At 38.7% G+C, this 17,937-nt stretch overlaps 1 protein-coding gene, 1 non-coding gene and 1 pseudogene across 11 annotated transcripts in view; 2 read left to right on the plus strand and 1 right to left on the minus strand.

Annotated features, from left to right (window-relative positions):
• Window positions 1–271: 271 nt before the first annotated feature.
• The window catches only part of RAPH1 (Ras association (RalGDS/AF-6) and pleckstrin homology domains 1), a 95,466-nt gene continuing 77,800 nt past the window's right edge, over window positions 272–17,937 (plus strand). For 2 of the 10 annotated variants that reach the window (XM_072812979.1, XM_072812984.1), the window contains exon 1: window positions 272–401. Coding sequence is in view for 8 of the 10 variants with exons in the window: in XM_072812980.1 (XP_072669081.1) it covers window positions 1,197–1,247 (51 nt within the window). In the remaining 2 variants the exon portion in view is untranslated. Of the gene's footprint in view, window positions 402–1,137; window positions 1,248–17,937 lie in introns of those variants that run through there. The other 8 variants (XM_072812978.1, XM_072812985.1, XM_072812981.1 and 5 more) reach the window with 6 other exon arrangements.
• On the minus strand, window positions 7,901–7,991 carry LOC140625930 (small nucleolar RNA SNORD81). Its single transcript, XR_012025195.1, has one exon. It is a non-coding gene; the product is annotated as a small nucleolar RNA SNORD81 (small nucleolar RNA).
• Window positions 13,436–13,616, plus strand: LOC140625932 (U2 spliceosomal RNA; annotated as a pseudogene).

Genomic DNA, 17,937 nt, shown 5'->3' on the forward strand with positions numbered 1-17,937 from the left:
GGGGGGCGCGGGAGGGGCGGGCGCGGCCGGCGGCGCCGGAAGTGAGTGGCTGGCGGCGGGCGGGGGCAGCGAGCGGCCGGGCGCGAGGCAGTCGGGCCGTCGGCCGCCCGGCCCTCAGCTCCGCCTTCTGCGTCTCGGCCGGACGCGGCCGCCCTGGGATCGGCCCCCGCTGGGCGCTGCGGCCGCCCCGCCCGCGCGCCCCGCCCCGCCCCCGCCGCCGCCGCCGCCGCCGCCGCCGCCCGTCGGTCGGTCAGTCAGTCAGTCACGCTGCGCGCGGCGCGGGAGCTGCGGGCGCTCGCGGCGTCTCCGGGGAAGGAGCGCCGCGCCTGAGGAGGCGGCGGCGGCGGCGGCGGCGGGAGCAGGGGGAGCGGCGGCCGCCGGACCATCGAGCAGCAGCCGCGGTGAGTGCTCAGCCTCGCCCTCGCGGCGGGCGGGGAGGCCGGCCGGGCGCGGACCGCCGCTCCCGCCTCCATTTTCCCGGCTCCGGGCCCCGCCATCCGGGCGCGGTGCGGGCGGCCGAGCCGGGGCGGGGTCGCCGCGGGGCCGGTTGGACCACGCCCAGCGGGGCGGCGGCGGGGCGCAGCGCCCGAGCGAGACAATGAGGTGCTGAGGTGCGGCCCCGCGTGGGGAGGGTGCGGTTCGCCTTGGACCCGGCGGCCGGGACCCCCCCCCCCCGGCTTGGCCGCAGCACCCGGGGCTCCGGCGCCCCCCGCCCCTCATCTTCCCTAAATGAATTCGGCGCAGAGATGGAGAAACGCGGGGCGCCTTGCGCGTCCTCTTCTGATCCAGCGGGCTGAGCAATTGCCCCCGGGCTGCTGAGCCCGCAGTCCCCTCGGCGGTGTGCATTCCCGCCGGAAATCCAAACTGCAATTCCCGGGGGCGGGGGGAGGGGCGGCAGTGTGCCGGTGCGGGAGGCCTCGGTCCGAAGACGCTCGGAGGGGGGGGGGGGGGGTATTCGCGGGTGTCAGGGCGTCCCCGCAGCGCGAGCCGGGAACCGCCTGAGCCTGGGCGCTTCCGAGCGCGGAAGCCAGAGCCTTTCCGAGGGGCACAAGCGTCGCAGCGAATGTTGCCTCGCGGGTGTGTGTAGGGGTGGGGGGGGGGGGGCGGTGAGGGGGTCTTGAATCCTGTGAGGAGAGCACTTGGGGAAACCTGCGGAAAATCTGAAAGGTCTTCACTTCACCTCCCGGTAAGGGTGGATGTGCCTGCAGCCTTGTGTCCTGGAGACGTGGGAGGCCGCCCGTGTGTCGGTGTGTAAAACCTGCTGTGTGGGAACCGCGAAGGGAGCGGGCTAGGGTAGGGATAGGGCGTGAACGGGTTATTCAAAGGGGGGGTGGGGTTGGATCCCCGGGTGGCCCGGGGCGTGACCCTGGGGCCCCGGGATCCAGTCCCGCCTCGGGCTCCCTGCATGGAGCCTGCTTCTCCCTCTGCCTGTGGCTCTGCTTCTCTCTCTGTGTCTCTGTGTCTCTCAGGAATAAATAAATAAAATATAAATAAATAAAATTAAAAATAAATAAATAATAGGTGGCGGTGAGCTCATAGGAATATTAAATCCAGCGAATCGTTCAGAGTGAGGGACACAAAGTGGACAGGACCTGCAGCACGGAGTGGTTGGAGAGAGCTCGTGGAAGCCAGGCAAGCCAGAGGCTCCGGAAACCCTTGGAATTGGCTAGCAGTGTGACAGCTAAGCTATTAACTCTGAATCGTACTTTCCTATCAGTAAAATGGGAATAACCCCACCTATTTACCCCCCCCCCCCCCCGCGTGGTTGTCCCACAGATTAAATGGGATAATGTATGCAAAATGCTTGAGAAGCCCCGGTGGCCCAGCGGTTTAGCGCCGCCTTCAGCCCAGGGCGTGATCCTGAAGACTGGGGATGGAGTCCCGCGTTGGGCTCCCTGCATGCAGCCTGCTTCTCTCTCTGCCTGTATCTCTCTCTCTCTCAGTCTTTCATGAATAAGTAAATGAAATCTTTAAAAAAAAAATGCCTAGCACCTTTCAAGGTACTGAGGTGTTGGCAAATGTTGATTCCTTTCTTCCCCCAGCCAGCTGCTCTTGGGATTTTCCTAGGGGTAAGGTGTGTGTGCGTGGGGGGGGGGGGGGGAGAAGTTAAAGTAGATAGTTGTAATGCAACCCATGCATTATATAATAAAATGTAGAATAAAGCTACAAAATAGGGGAGCAAAGAGGAGAGAGATTAATGCTAGAGTGGGAGCGCTGAGGGGAAAATCTCAGAAGCTGCCAGATTTAAGTGGAACCTTTATGAATGGGCTAGGATTTTAAAAGAAGGAGGGGTAGGATTTCAGCTGATGTAGATGGGGAGGACATTCCAGGCCGAGGTTGGTACTACCGTTTGAGAGCCCAGTTGGGAAGTAAGACCAATGGAGGAAGGGCAAAATAGAGACGCTCCAAAGCTTTTTAGCTCTTGTTGAGTCTGACCTTCAAAGATTGTCTCTGTTATTTTGCTTTTTGTGTTGTGAATTTCCCAGAAACCAGATCTAGCCCTATTCAAGTAAGTACAAAAATGTCTACAAAGCTTTAATACATGATTTTTTGGATTAGACATTTTGTGTGATTTGGACTGCCGCTCTCTTCTGTTTGAATTTAATAAAGAATTATTTGTAGATGTCTCCTCATGGTGAATATTAGCTCTATTTGGTAGAAAAAGCAGCTGATTTTTCAGACTCAGAGGTCTCATTAAGATTATATAGTAATTGGCTAAAAGGAGTGGAGTAGTGTGCCTCAAATAATTTATTTTCACTAATATTTTAACACTTTATTCTCAGAGGAGGGTTTTTTTTTTAACCATGTCTTTGAGAATAATTAGAATGACTTTTCTTTTGGTTTTGCTGTCTTTTGGTTTTCACCCCATTAATAATTACTGTATTTTTTAGATTAGCATGGTGAGGGGCACCTGGGTTGCTCAGTTAAGTGTTAGAGTCTTGATTTCGGCTCAGGTCATGACTGTAGGGTTGTGAGATCTGGCTCCACTCTGGGCGTGGAGCCTGCTAAAGTTTTTCTCTCTTCCTCTCCTATGTAGACTACCCGTCTCTAAAACAAAATTAACAAAAAATAAAGATTAGCATGGTGGATGACATCACACTTTCATAGATTCTATAGAATCTCTTGGCTTTGCCTTGGTTCTGAAGTAGTTCAGTGTCAGCAGTAGTATTGTTAATTCCAGACTCTTACTTTAGGAAAGTTAATATTAGCAAAACAAGATATGTGACCTCAGGCAAATCTCTTATCTTGGTTTCTTCCTTTACCTGTAAAGTGAGAAATTTGGATTAGATCACTGGTTTTCAAAGTGTGTTTTACTGAACTCTGGAGTTTTGAGGAGTTTCAAGGTTCTGTAGATGTTTCACTAAAATCTCATTAAAAATATATTTTAAACCTGTGGTAATTAAAAGTGACTACTAAATGACATGCCCTGTTGTAAATGCTTTACGTGTAAAATTTACTTAATTCTTGCCATAATTCTATGAAGTAGGTTGTTTTACTGTCTGAGCAGACCAGGCACAAACTACAGAGCTTATAAAGTGACAGAGCTGGGTTGAAACCAAGCAGCATAATTTTTAAGCTTGTATTCTTAGCCACATTTTTATACTGCCACCATAATAAAATAAATGGCACACATAAGTTTTTTTTTTTGTAAAATATACAACCTGAAATTTACCATTTTAATCATTTTTAAGTGTACATTTCAGTGGTATTAAGTATATTCACAGAGTTGTGCAACCATCATCACTATCTTCAGAACTTGTTCATCATCCCAAACTGAAATTACTCCTTAAATAATAACCCTGTACCACCCCCACTTCTAGCCCCTGGTAATCACTTTTCTTCCTGTTTTTATGAATTCTAGGAATCTCATATAAGTGGAATCATGCAATATTTGTTCTTTTGTATTTGGCTTATTTCACTTAGCATAAGTCTTCAAAGTTCAACCATGTTAGCATGAATCAGAATTTCATTCCTTTCTAAAGACTGAAAACTATTCTATTGTGTGTATATACCACAATGTTTATTCATCTGTAGATAGATGTTTACTGTTTTCACCTTTTGGCTATTGTGAATAATTGCTGCTCTGAACATTGTCATACACATACCTGTTTGAGTCCTTGCTTTCAGTTCTTTGGGGTATATACCCAGAAGTGGAATTGCTGAATCATATGGTAATTCTATGTTTAATTTTTGAGGAACCGCCATACTCTTTTCCACAGCAGCTACAGCATTTTACACTCCAGTAGCAAGGCACAAGGGTTCCAGTTTCTCCACATCTTCAGCAGCACTTGTTGTTTTCTGAGTTTTCTTTTATTTTATAATAGCTATCCTAGTGAGTGTGAAGTGGCATCTCATATGGTTTTGATTTAACATTTTTCTAATGATTAGTGATATTGAGCATCTTTTCAATTGCTTATTGACCATTTGTGGGTTTTGATTTTTGTAGAAATGTCTATCCAAGTCTTTTGTCCATTTTTCTTTTTTTTCTTTTTTAAGGATTTTATTTATTTATTTATTTATCCATTCATTCATGAGAGACACAGGAAGAGAGAAGCAGAGACATAGGCAGAGGGAGAAGCAGACTGCAGGGAGCACAACGTGAGACTCCATCCCAGGATGCCAGGATAATGTCCTGAGCTGAAGGCAGATGCTCAACCGCTGAATCACCCAGGTGTCCCACTTTTGTCCATTTTTAAAATCAAGTTTTTGTTGTTGAGGTGTAGGAATTCCTGATATATTCTGGATATTAATTTCATATCAGATCCATGATTTATAAATATTGTCACCTATTTCATGAATTGCCTTTTTACTCTGTTGATGGTATCCTTTGATGTACAGAGTTTTTAATTTTAATGAAGTCAGATTATTTTTTCTTGCTGCTTATGCTTTTGGTGCCACGTCCAAGAAATCATTGTGAATCCAATGTTATGAAGATTTTCTCCTGTTTTTTTTTGTTTTTGTTTTTTGTTTTTTCCCTAACAGTTTTATAGTTTTATCTCTTACATTTAGGTCTTTGACTCATTTTGAGTTCGTATTTATGTATGGTGTTAGGCAAGGGTCCAACTTCATCCTTTTACATGTGCATATGCAATTTACCAGCACCATTTTTTTAAAGGACTGTTCTTTCTCCATTGAATGGTTCTGGCACCCTCATGTACGTATATAAATTTTAGTTCAGAAGCAGTTGGCATTGACAGGTATCTGTTGGGCATGGAGGTGACTCCACATGATTGGATTCAGTGTCCTTGCATTCACTAGCAGATTAGAATGCAAATCTTCATGAAGACCTTGACTGGCAAGACCATCACCCTGGAGATGGAACCTAGTGATGGCATTGAAAATGTGAAGGCCAAGATCCAAGATGGAAAGGGCATTCACCCCTGCCAGATAAAACAACAGCAAAGGCTCATCTTTGCAAGCAAGCAGCTGGAAGATGGTTGCTGCACTCTTTCTGATTTCATTATCCAGAAAGAGTTGACCCTGTACCTGGTCCTGCATCTGATGGGGCATATGCTGATCTTCATGAAGACTCTGACCAACAAGACCATCACTCCGAAGGTGGAACCCAGTGACATAAAAAATGTGGAACCTAAGATCCAAGATAAAGAAGGCATCTTTCCCCACCTGACAAGCAGAGAGGTTCATCTTTTGGAGGCAAGAAACTGAAAGATGGCCTCACCCTTTCTGTTTACTATATCCAGAAAGGGTCAGCTCTGCACCTGGTTTTCCATCTGAGGGCTGGTGATTAATTCTTTAGTCTTGAATTCATAGCGCCCAATGACAGCATTATGTTTCACTCTAGCTGTTTGTCCCAATTTAAGTTTCGAAAAACTGTTAATAACCCATTTCAGTAATAGCTGAATCACTGTTTTTTTTCAATAGCTGTTCAAAACGTTGATAAAGATTTTGTTGCATGGTTAACATACACACATTGAAAATCATAACACATTCCAAACCAATTTTGAAAGAAAAAAATTCCTTGTTTAAAAAATTTTTAATCAATTTAATTGAAGCATATCCTGACACTACAAAAGCTGCTACCCACTTGGAACTATTTATCTGGGTGAAATCAAAATAAAACTTTATGGTAATAAATGGGTTGCTTAGAATGTTTTAAGACTGACATACTTAATCTTTAATTGGTCTCTTCAAGTTAGTAATAAATTGATATATTTGAACATAGAATAGTATTAGCAACATTTTTTGTCAGCTCCACATATTTGAGATGATCTATGAAGATTTCATCTGGGAAAGTTTTGTCAGGAAATATTAGAAAACCCACAGATTACATGATCTCTAAAAGCTTCATCCCATGCTTCTGCTGTTATTTTAAAATACAGTTTACCATATGTTGAGGCAGATGTCTTAAAATGCATCACTGTTGATTTACAAATTGGCTTTTAAAACAGTATAGATTTTGCTAGTAATAAAATACATATTGTTTCTCTGCTTTAGACAGAGCTAGACATAATAGAGAAGTCAAAGAGCTAGGTATTCATTCCAAAACAGAAAGATTGTGAGTTTAAGTGAGGGATACAAGGAATCACTAGAGAATGTAATCAAGGGAGCAGAGTCCAAGAAGCAGCACAAGGTATTACGATTTCAAAACAAGTGAAGCTATTAGGTTTGGAAAAGAAGGGACAAGTAAGCCATACTTTTAAGTGAGAAGAAAAGCAAAGTTGGAAGGTTCATAATTGATGTCTTGTCATTATGTGACAGTTAACATTTAAACCTCCTGGTGAAGAATGATGAAGCTGGGAAAAATTAGAACTGTAAATATATTAAGTAGGCCCAAATATTGTAGAATTGCAATAAATCAATTTTGTAACTGTACTTAAGAATTACATGCTTTTTTGGAAAATACCTGTAAAAGCATGTTGCTTAGTTTGGTATGTGAAGAAAGGGGTTGGCTAAGTCAGTACAGCAAAACAGCTAATAATCTGACCTGAAAAATACGGTATATTCTTTTTTTTTTTTTTTTTTTTTTAAGATTTTATTTATTCATTCATGAGAGACACAGAGAGAGAGGCAGAGACACAGGCAGAGGGAGAAGCAGGCTCCATGCAGGGTCTCCAGGATCACACCCTAGGCTGAAGGCAGGCGCCAAACCTCTGAGCCACCCAGGGATCCCCAATACTGTATATTCTTTATCCCAACTTGTAAATGCTTTTATCCATGGTTCTCAGTCTGTCTTCTCCCTAATTTTTCTAGTCAAAATCACCCTTACCTTTTGGGACCCAGCTTTATCCATCTCTTTTGTGAAGCTGTAGACACCAAGCAAAATTAATTGTTTTCTTCTTCGTTTCTCTAGACCTTCCTTGCTTTTCCTTGTGTTGTAGATAATTGTATACTGTCTTAAATCCCCCTGAATTTTGGAGTATTGGGCCTTTCACTCATCTGAAATGCTTCTCAGTCCCTTACATAGAATAGGAATTCAATAAAAAAGGTTTTTATGAAAACTATTATTTGAAGAATTATTTACAGTTGGTATTAGATTTCCTGAAAGGATTCACTAAAATCTAATAATGTTAATTTTATTTATAAAGACTAATTCTTTCTTGGGTTATTTGGCTTATTTTATTTTATAACAAATGACTATAGAGACTAGTGAAGGGAATCAGTGATCCCCTCATCTGTGAATGGAGTACTTTATAAATGTTAGTAATGGCTCAAAAACCTTTTTGTTTACTCTAAATTTTTAAAATAAATACATATTTTTTTTTAAAGCAGGAGCAATGAATATATTGCATTATGTTTGAAAAATCTTGGGTTTACTACTTAGAAATAAAGAAATTCCAAAGTCTGGATCTTGAATTTGTTTAATTTGGTACTTGGTTTTAATGTTTGTCTTAATTAAAAGGCAGCTCATATAGAGATATATACCTGGAAAGAGTGAGTACATATTTGGCTATGCTTTCTTTTTTTTTTTTTTTAATCATCAAATGATCAGTGAGAGAGTTCAAGTTGCAATGAGATCATCATGTATTTGGGCTATGCTTTCTTAATGGAGACAATCATTGTTTAATTTCCATACACCGGGGATCCCTGGGTGGCTCAGCGGTTTGGTGCCGGCCTTTGGCCCAGGGTGCGATCCTGGAGACCCGGGATCAAGTCCCACGTCGGGCTCCCTGCGTGGAGCCTGCTTCTCCCTCTGCCTGTGTCTCTGCCTCTCTCTCTCTCTATATATATATATCTATCGTGAATAAATAAATAAAATCTTTAAAAAAAAATTTCCATACACCAATTTTGCAGATTTGGCTAGTAGGGTTTGCTTTTCCTAGGCAAACCAATGTGAGGATTTGCATTTATATATTTTTAATCAGTGTGTTCAAAATCCATAGAAAACTGTTTTGAAAAGCACTTAGAGTTTGAGAGTTTGAAAATGGTTTCTCTGATTTTATAGTATCAGGTACAGTAGTTCAAGATGACACATTGTTTTTGTGTTTTTTTTTTTTTTAATACAGTTATTTCTTGCCAAGTTTTAAAATGTCTCATTTATTTTTAAGGTACAGAGTAACCAATTTTTTGTTTTTAAAAACAATGGCTACGTAGCATAAGACTAATAGTTACCACAGAAAGTCAGCAAATTTAGACTTTTTTTGTAAAAGATAAATTCTTAAGTTTTTGACATCTCTTTTTAAATACTTTGCCATGAAACAACTGATAAATCTGTTTAGTACAAAATGCTATGGTCACTCCTCAACTACATCAATAAAATATTGTAACATTTGACTGTCTTCTTACTTTATCTTCTCTTTTGCTTCAGTAGTTGCTTTTGAAATTAAACTTTACTTTCCTGCCCCCAACTTTGTTTTGTTGAAATCAAAACAGATGCTTCATGAAGGATTATATAATACACTTTTCCCACAAAATAATGTTTTTTTTTTTCCTTCTTTTTTTGAGAGGGAGGCGATGGGGGGCGGTGGTTAGAGGGAGAGAGAGAATCTTAAGTGTGGAGCCTGACACGGGCTTCATGTTACAGCCCTAGAATCATGACCTGCATCAAAAATCAGGAGTTTGAATATTTAACTAACTGAGCCACTCAGGCGCCCCCATCAAATATTGTTTCTATTAAGGAAATTATTTACTGTTGAAACTCTTCTCTGGAACACCTGTCTCTTGTAGCAGCTTCCACAAAGGTGGGTTCTGGGATGCCTGGATGGCTCACCAGCTGAACATCTGCCTTCGGCTTAGGGCATAGTCCTGGGGTTCTGAGATCCAGTCGTGCATTGGGCTCCTTGTGAGGAGCCTGCTTCTCCCTCTGCCTATGTCTCTGCCTCTCTGTGTGTGTCTTTCATGAATGAATAAATAAAATCTTAAAACAAAACAAAACCCAAAAGGTGGGTTATTTCATTATTGAAAAAAGAAGCTAGCAAATACTGTCACTCTCTTCAGAATACTTAGAATTGCTTCATACCAGAATACTTCAGTTGTGTGATTGTCTGACAGGTGACATAGAGAAGAGGTTAGTGTCATTTTGTGTGTTAAGGAAACCTGTATATTTTATTCCATTATATTATACTCAAAATAAATATGTGTATTATAATACAGATTAAATATAAGAACTCCTAATAAGGTCTTATATCCCATACATCATCATCACTATACCTCCTCGGGTACAATCACCTCCATTTTGGAAACCACTGTACAACCTTACTATTGTTAATGAGCCTTTCAGATTAAGTTCTATTTCATAGTGTGTAATATTCTTATATGAAGCCATCTTAAAAATAAAGCACTCAGGGCAAGACATTCTCATTTTTTTTACTAATTGGAAAGTGATATTCATGGAAGAAAAATAGATGAATTTCAGCAAAGTGAGACCTAAATAAAGTGTATTCTTCACCACAATTGAAATTACTGGCTTTTTTTCAGAAGCTTAAATTTGGATTTTGCATTATGCTTTGGGGAATTATTCAAGGTGAATTAAAGGAACCCATTAAGCATTTAATTTAGTAATTCACTAGTTTTGATAGATATTTTACAATGTCCATAGTAAGCATTTTTCCCCTGACATTTCTAGCAGATACAGAACATTTTCCATGACTCTACCCTTTATCTTTCCCCACTCTCTTTTGACTTCTCCTCATTCTAGAAGCAATTGCAACCACAGGTAAATTTTGCCTTTTCTATAACTGTATTAGTTGATTATACATAAATACTCCTTTGTCCCTGATTTCTTGTACCCAGCATGATGTTTTCAGATCCACCCATATTACTGCATATATTAATAGTTTGTTTCTTTTTATTCTGGAGTAATACTCAATTTTATAAATACATGAATATACCATACATTGTTTATCCAGTTTCCTGTTGATGGGTATCTGGGCCATTTCCAGTTTGGGACCATTTTGAAGGACACTTCTATGAATATTTTGTTTAGTTCTTTTTTGTGGATAAGTGTTTCATTTCTCTTGGATAAAGGAGTCAATTATTAGGTCATAGGTAGATGTTATTTCCTCTTCTAAAAACTTTGTATTAAAGAACAATGTACAGAAAAGTATACTATCACAAGTGTACACTTTTGCAACTTGAATACTCCTGTGTAACCAGTACACAGATGAAAAAAAAAATTACTGGTGTGTTAGAACTTCCCCCATCTCTGATTCCCTGTACCACTGCCTCGCAAGGGTAGCCACAACCATGACCCTCAACTCTATTCTGCTATAGTTTTCTGGTTCCCTTGTTTCGTGAAAAATTTCTCTTTTACTTTATTGAAGTATAATCTCCATATAATAAACTGTATACATTTAGGTATACAATTTTATAAGTTTTCATACACACGTGAAACTGTCACTGCAATCAAGATAGTAAACATGTTTCCCATAATCCCCAAAGTTTCCTCATCCCCTTTGCAAGTCATTTCTCCCTTCACCTCTGACTCTGGATAACCTGTCACTATAGATTAGTTTGCAATCTCTGTCATCTGGCTTATTTTCAAGCAGAATAATGATTTTTTATATTGTTCCATATTGTTGGTTGCTTATCTATTCACCTGTTGATAGATACTTGGACTGCTTCCATTTCTGGTTCTTACAAATAAAACTGGTATGACATTTGTGTACAAGTCTCTTCATGGATATATGTTTTTATTTCTCTTGGTTAAATACCTTTGAGGACATGCTGGTTTATATAGGGTAGGTGTATTTTTAATTTTTTTAATTTTTATTTTTTTAAGCGCAAATTTTTATCATTTTATATATTCAACGGTATTTGGTACTGTCTTTCGTTTTGGCCATTGTAATGCATATATAGTAGCATCTCATTGTACTTTTAATTTGCATTTCCCTAATTGCTAATAATATAAAGCAATTTTCCAGGCTCATATTAGCCATTTGGGAAGTGACTACAAGTCTTTTGCCCATTTCTTTTTTTTAAAGATTTTATTTATTCATGAGAGAGAGAGAATGAGGCAGAGACACAGGCAGAGGGAGAAGCAGGCTCCACCCAAGAAGCCCGACATGGGACTCGATCCTGAGACTCTGGGATCTCACCCTGAGCCAAAGGCAGATGCCCAACTGCTGAGCCACTCAGGCATTTCTCTTTTGCCCATTTAAAACATTGGGTTGTCTTTTTTTTATTATGTAGTTGTAGCAAGTCTTCATATATTCTTAATACAAGTCCCTTATCAGATATATTTGTATTTTATCTGTGGCTTGCCTGTTTTATTTTTTAAAAGATTTTATTTACTTGAGATAGAGAGCACACAAGCTGTGGGGGAGTGGCAGAGGAAGAGACAGAAGCAGACTCCCCGCTGAGCAGGGAGGACTCGATCCCAGGACCCTGGGATCATGAATTAAGCTGAAGATAGATGGTTAGCCAGCTGAGCTATCCAGGCGCCCATCTGTTTATTTTATTTTTTTTAACGGTGCCTTTCAAAGAGCAGTTTTTATATTGGAATTCATCAAAGTGTTTTTACTTTTATGGCTTACTCTTTTCTGTCCTAATAAATTTTGTCTACACTGAAGTTGCAAAGGGTATCTTATGTTTTCTCCCGGGAGCTTTATAATTTTAGCTTTTCCATTTCAGTCTGTGATCCGTTTTGAATTAATTTTTGTTTATGGTGTGATGAAGAAGTCAAGGCTTCTCTGCCCCCACTATGTTTCTCTCTTCCAGCATCATTTGTTAAAAAATGCTTTTACTTTGTCAACTGTATCTCAGTAATTCTAGAAAAACAAATCTTCCCTTTCCTCCTTACCTACTTTGACATCCTGTTGAAAACCATTTGACAATATAAAAACGAGTCCATTTCTGGACTGTTCATTCTTTTACATTGGTATAATTCTCAATTCTTTTGCCATTACTACATTGTCTTGATTCCTTAGACTATAGTGAGTCGTAAAGGCAGGTGGTTTGCCCCAGGGTCTTTAACCAGATTGTTTTTGGCTGTTCTGGTTCATTTGCTTTTCCATCTAAATTTTGGAATCAGATATTGGCTATAATTACTTAGTGAATACCTAATTCAATATGGGGACAGTTGACATATAACAGTATTGCATCTTCCAGCCCATCAACATAGTGTGTCTGCCTATTTAGGTCTTTAGTTTCTCTCAACAGTATTTTCTGTTTTTCAGTTGTCATGAAATATATATGTGCGCGTTGCATGCTGCCCTATTTGTGTCATTTCTTACAGCTAAATGATTAATTACACATGCTTATTTTTATGATATAAATTAAAATTTGGTATGGAGATTTTCCATATGATGACCTTATCTGATGCACAGATGAAGGGACCATGTATTTTGTGTGACAGTACCAGAAGTAGAAGAGATTAAATCAGTATCTTTAGAAACATTAAAGTAGAAATATACAGCTATATAATTATTGGCATAATTCTTTTGGCTTGTATGGTTGTGAATATTAATATTTAAAGAAGCTTATCTTTGTTGACATAGTCCAGTATTTTTAGAATAAGAAGTAAAGCAGGATCTTATCAGTTTAATTGGGGCATAAGTTTTTACCAGAAGATTTTGAATTTGCAGTTTGCCTTCTCTTTTTTTCCCCCCTTTCAATAATAATAATAAAATGGGAATATGAAACATTTAAAGATGTAAAAACAAGAAAGTAAAACACAGCCCTACCACCGACAAATGGCCACAGTTTAAATTTTGGTATATTTTCTCATCTTTGTATGTATGTATTTTTATAGCTCATTATTGTATGCACAGTTTGGTTTTGCTTCTTTCATTTAATGTTACATCACTGGCATTTTCCCATGCATTAAATACTTTATGAATAATTTACAACACCTGCGTTAATATCCAGAATGGGCATTAGGCACACCCCAGTTTACTCAGTTTTTTCTTGTAGGATATTTAGTTGCCCTCCCCCTATTTTTTACCCATTTTGTTTTTTAAAAAATATTTGTCTTTAATGAACGTATTTGTTCACCATCTTTGTCCATGTTTTGAATTTCATCTTAAAATTAATTTTTATCACTTCTTAGCCTTTTGGCTAAGATCAAGTGTAGCATCTGTTCTTATCAGTTTAATATCTGGTATGTTCTCTATCCAAGAACAATATATTAAATGGATTTTTGAAGCAGGGAGATGGCATAGGGGCTTGCTCTGTCCACTCCATGCATCAGTATGGTATTGTAGAACAGTGCACCCCCTCTGCGGAAATACTCTGATATCTAAAGTCAAGCTCGAACAGTAGGGTAATGTATCATTTGGGATTGTGTGCACTGGAATGCTTCTGCCTCCAAGTGTCGAGGTGGGCGACTTGTGCCTTGCCTGGAGAGGGAGATAAATACACACACACACACACACACACACACACACCATGGTCTTCCACTCCATGAGGAGCATGAATAGAACTATAATTATACAAATGGTGGAAACGGTTTAAGTAAATAAATTAAACTAAATAGATTTGTTGTTAATTTTGAAACTTTTTTTTTTTTTTTTTACTTTATTTAAGTAATTTCTACACCCACTGTGGGGATTGAACTCACAACCCTGAGATCAAGAACCACACACTCCTACCACTGAGTCAGCCAGGACCCCCTGAAATATTTTAAGTCAAAGTATAAAACATGGTAGACATCTACATACTTATCAACAGTAGTAATCAGTTGTTTATATTTTGCTTCAAAGAGTTGTTTATATTTTGCTTCAAACAGCTACAACAGAAATCCTCCCCCCCCAGGTAACAATTTGTGTTGTTCTGCTTCATGTTTTAGTGCATTTAATACATTTGTATCCATAAAATTTTACTTATTGTTCTTCTGTGCTTTTGAATTATATATAAACAAACTATATTTACCTTCTAAAATTTTCAGTTTTTTACTTAGCAGTATTGTTTTACCATATTCATGTTGATTCCTGTAGATCTGGTTCATCGTTTTATGATGACAGACAGCCAGTTTTTCTATTCACCTTTTGAGGGATAGAATGCTGTGGTGAAATTTATTTTACATTTTCCCTGACATTTGTCTCTTAAATAGTTGGACAGTTAGAGGTGTCCAAGGATCTTTAGATATGTAATCTCCAAATGGCTTTCCAACGTGATGAGGAATAATATATGTCCCTACAGCAGTGTTCCCGTTCCACACCCTCCCCAACCTCTGGTTTTATCAGACTTACTATTTTGGCCAACTTGATGGTTATGAAATCAATAATAATTTTTTCTTTAGTTCATTTCTAGAAATACAATTATTAGGATAAGGAGTATTAGGTTGGCAGCATATTCAGTGAAATTTTTCATCCATGGAAATTGTATTCTTTCAGAGGTCTGTTAAAAATTGTCTTCTGGGGATCCCTGTGTGGCTCAGCGGTTTAGCGCCTGCCTTCGGCCCAGGGCATGATCCTGGAAACCCAGGATTGAGTCCCACTTTGGGCTCCCAGCATGGAGCTTGCTTCTCCCTCTGCCTGTGTCTCTGCTTCTCTCTTCCTCTCTCTGTGTATCTCATGAATAAATAAATAAAATCTTTAAAAATAAATTGTCTTCTGATCACTAAACCTTTTTGTTAAAGACAATATTTATTTAAATTCAACTAATTAACATATAGTATATTATTAGTTTCAGAGGTAGTTTGGTGATTCATCAGTCTTATATAACACCCAGTGCTTATTACATCACATGCCCTCCTTAATGTCTATCAGCCAGTCACCCCATTCCCCGACTCCCCTCCATTCCCCTCAGCAATCTTCGTTTGTTTCCTGTGATTCAGTCTCTTATGGTTTGTCTCCCTCTCTGATTTCATCTTTATTTTTCCCTCCTTCCCCCGTGCTCCTCTGTTTTGTTTCTTAAATTCCACATCTGAGTGAAATCATATGATTATCGTCTTTCTCTGATTGACTTATTTCACTTAGCATAAATATACCCTCTGGTTCCATCCATATCATTGCAAGTGGCAAGATTTCTTTCTTTTTGATGGCTAAATAATATTCCATATATATACATATATATGTGTGTATACATATATATATATATGTATACACACACACACACACCCCCCACATCTTTATCCACTCATCTGTCAGTGGACACCTGGGTTCTTTCCACAGTTTGGCTATTGTGGACATTGTTGCTATAAATATAGCGGTGGAGGTGTCCCTTTGGATCACTGCATTTGTATCTTTAGGGTAAATACCTGGTAGTGCAATTGCTGGGTCATAGGTTAGCTCTATTTCTAACTTACAAACTGAAGCTTTTAAAGAATTTTAAATAACAGCATTGTTTATGTTTATTGACAGTGTGTAAGTGTTTTCTATAAAGATATACTAGCTGTGTTAGCTATAATACTGTCTTATAATGGAGAATTGCCTAAAATACTTTAACTCCTATGTTATGACATCTGTGTAGATAATTTAGATGATTATTTGCTAATAGAACCTATGAATGATTTTTACTTCTAGTAAGCTTTTTGGGAGAACATATTTAATCTTTTTGTAATCATGAACAATCAGGTAAAAATATATTAGCTATAACAGCTGTTTGATGAATGCTTATGACAAAAGAATAGGAATTATTCTGGAAATGTCAGATGTATCCTTCTTACAAAATTTGTCTTCTTTAATACCTCCCCCTACCATACGCATGCATATGTGTAAAATGCAAACATCTCAGATTTAAAATATTCTTGCATGTAGGTGTATTAATTTGAAAATAAAAAGTATAAATGGCTAAAACTTCTGTTGGAGATTTTAATAAAATTGCCTGGGGGAGGAGACCATATTTAACCCTTTAAATAGCTAGATTCCCTGTAACTTAGTGCAGTTACTGGATTGTAGGGTAGTTCTATTTTTAGTTTTTAATCCATACTATTTTCCACAGTGGGTGCACCAGTTTGTACTCCCACCAGCAGTTGTGTTGACACCCTCACAACACTTGTTTCTTGTTTTTTATTTTAGCCATACTGACAGATGTGAGGTGATATCTCATTGTAGTTTTTCTTTGGTATTTCCCTGATGGTGAGTGGTGTTGATCTTTTCATGTGTATGTTGGCCATCTGGATGTATGTTGTCCTTGGAGAAATGTTTATTCATGTCTTCTGCCCATTTTTTAATTAGGTTGTTTTATGGGTGTCAAATTATATTCGTTCTTTATATATTTTGTGTACTAGCCTTTTATGAGAAATGTCCATTTGCAAATATCTTCTCCTATTTCATAGGCTGCCTTTTAGTTTTGTTGATTGTTTCTGTCACTGTGCAGAAACTTTACATTTTGATGAAGTCCCAATAGTTTATTTTTGCTTTTATTTCCCTTGCCTCAGGAGACTTAATCTAGAAAGATGTTACTAGAGCTGATATCAGAAAAATTACTACCTATGCTCTCCTTTCAGGTTTCAGGTCTCACATTTAGGTCTTTTTTTTTTTTTTTTTTTTTTTTTTTACATTTAGGTCTTTAACCCATTTTGAGTTTATTTTTGTGTATGGTGTAAGAAAGTGGTCCAGTTTCATTCTTTTGCATGTAGCTGTTCAGTTTTCCTAATACCAACTTGTTGAAGAGATGGTCTTTTTCTTGTTGGATATTCCTGCTTTATAAAAGACTAATTGACCATATCATTATAGGCTTATTTCTGGATTTTCTATTGTATACCATCGATCTCTGTGTCTTTCATGTCATTACCATACTGTTTTAATTACTACCGCTTTCTAATATAATTTGAAATCTGGGATTGCATACTTGGAGTTTTTTTCTTTTTCAAGATTATTTTGGCTATTAGGGGTCTTTTGTGATTCCATATAAATTTTAGAATTGTTTGTTCTAGTTCTGTGAAAAATGCTTTTGGTATTTTAATAGGAACTGCATTAAACCTATAGATTGCTTTGGGTAATAGAGACTTTTTTTTTTTTTTTTTTTTTTAAGATTTATTTATTCATGAGAGACAGGAAAAGAGAGGCAGAGACATAGGCAGAGGGAGAAGCAGGCTTCCCACAGGGAGCCTGATCTGGGACTGCATTCCAGGACCCTGGGATCATGACCTGACCAAAGGCAGGCACTCAACCAGTGACCCACCTAGGTGCCCCAATACAGACATTTTAACATTTGTTCTCCCAACCTATTATCTAGAATGTCTTTTCATTTCTTAGTATTGTCTTGAATTTCTTTTTTCAGTGTTTTATAATTTTCAAAGTGCAGGTCTTTTTCCTCTTTGGTTAAATTTGTTTCTGGATATTTTATCATTTTTGGTGGAGTTGTAAATGGGATGTTTTGTTTCACTTTCTACTGTTTTGTTATTAGTTATAGGAATACAGCAGATTTCTGTACATTGATTTTGTATCCTGCAACTTTACTGAATTCATTTGTCAGTTCTAGTAGTTTTTTTGTTCACTCTAGATTTTTCTATATATATTTTATGTCATCTGCAAATATTAAGAGTTTTACTTCTAAAAAAAAGAGTTTTACTTCTTACCAATTTGGATGCCTTTTATTTCTTTTTTTAATATATTGTTGGATTCAGTTTACTAATATTTTCTTAAGGATTTT

Source organism: Canis lupus, chromosome 36 (assembly GCF_048164855.1).
Source record: "Canis lupus baileyi chromosome 36, mCanLup2.hap1, whole genome shotgun sequence".
Taxonomy (NCBI): domain Eukaryota; kingdom Metazoa; phylum Chordata; class Mammalia; order Carnivora; family Canidae; genus Canis; species Canis lupus.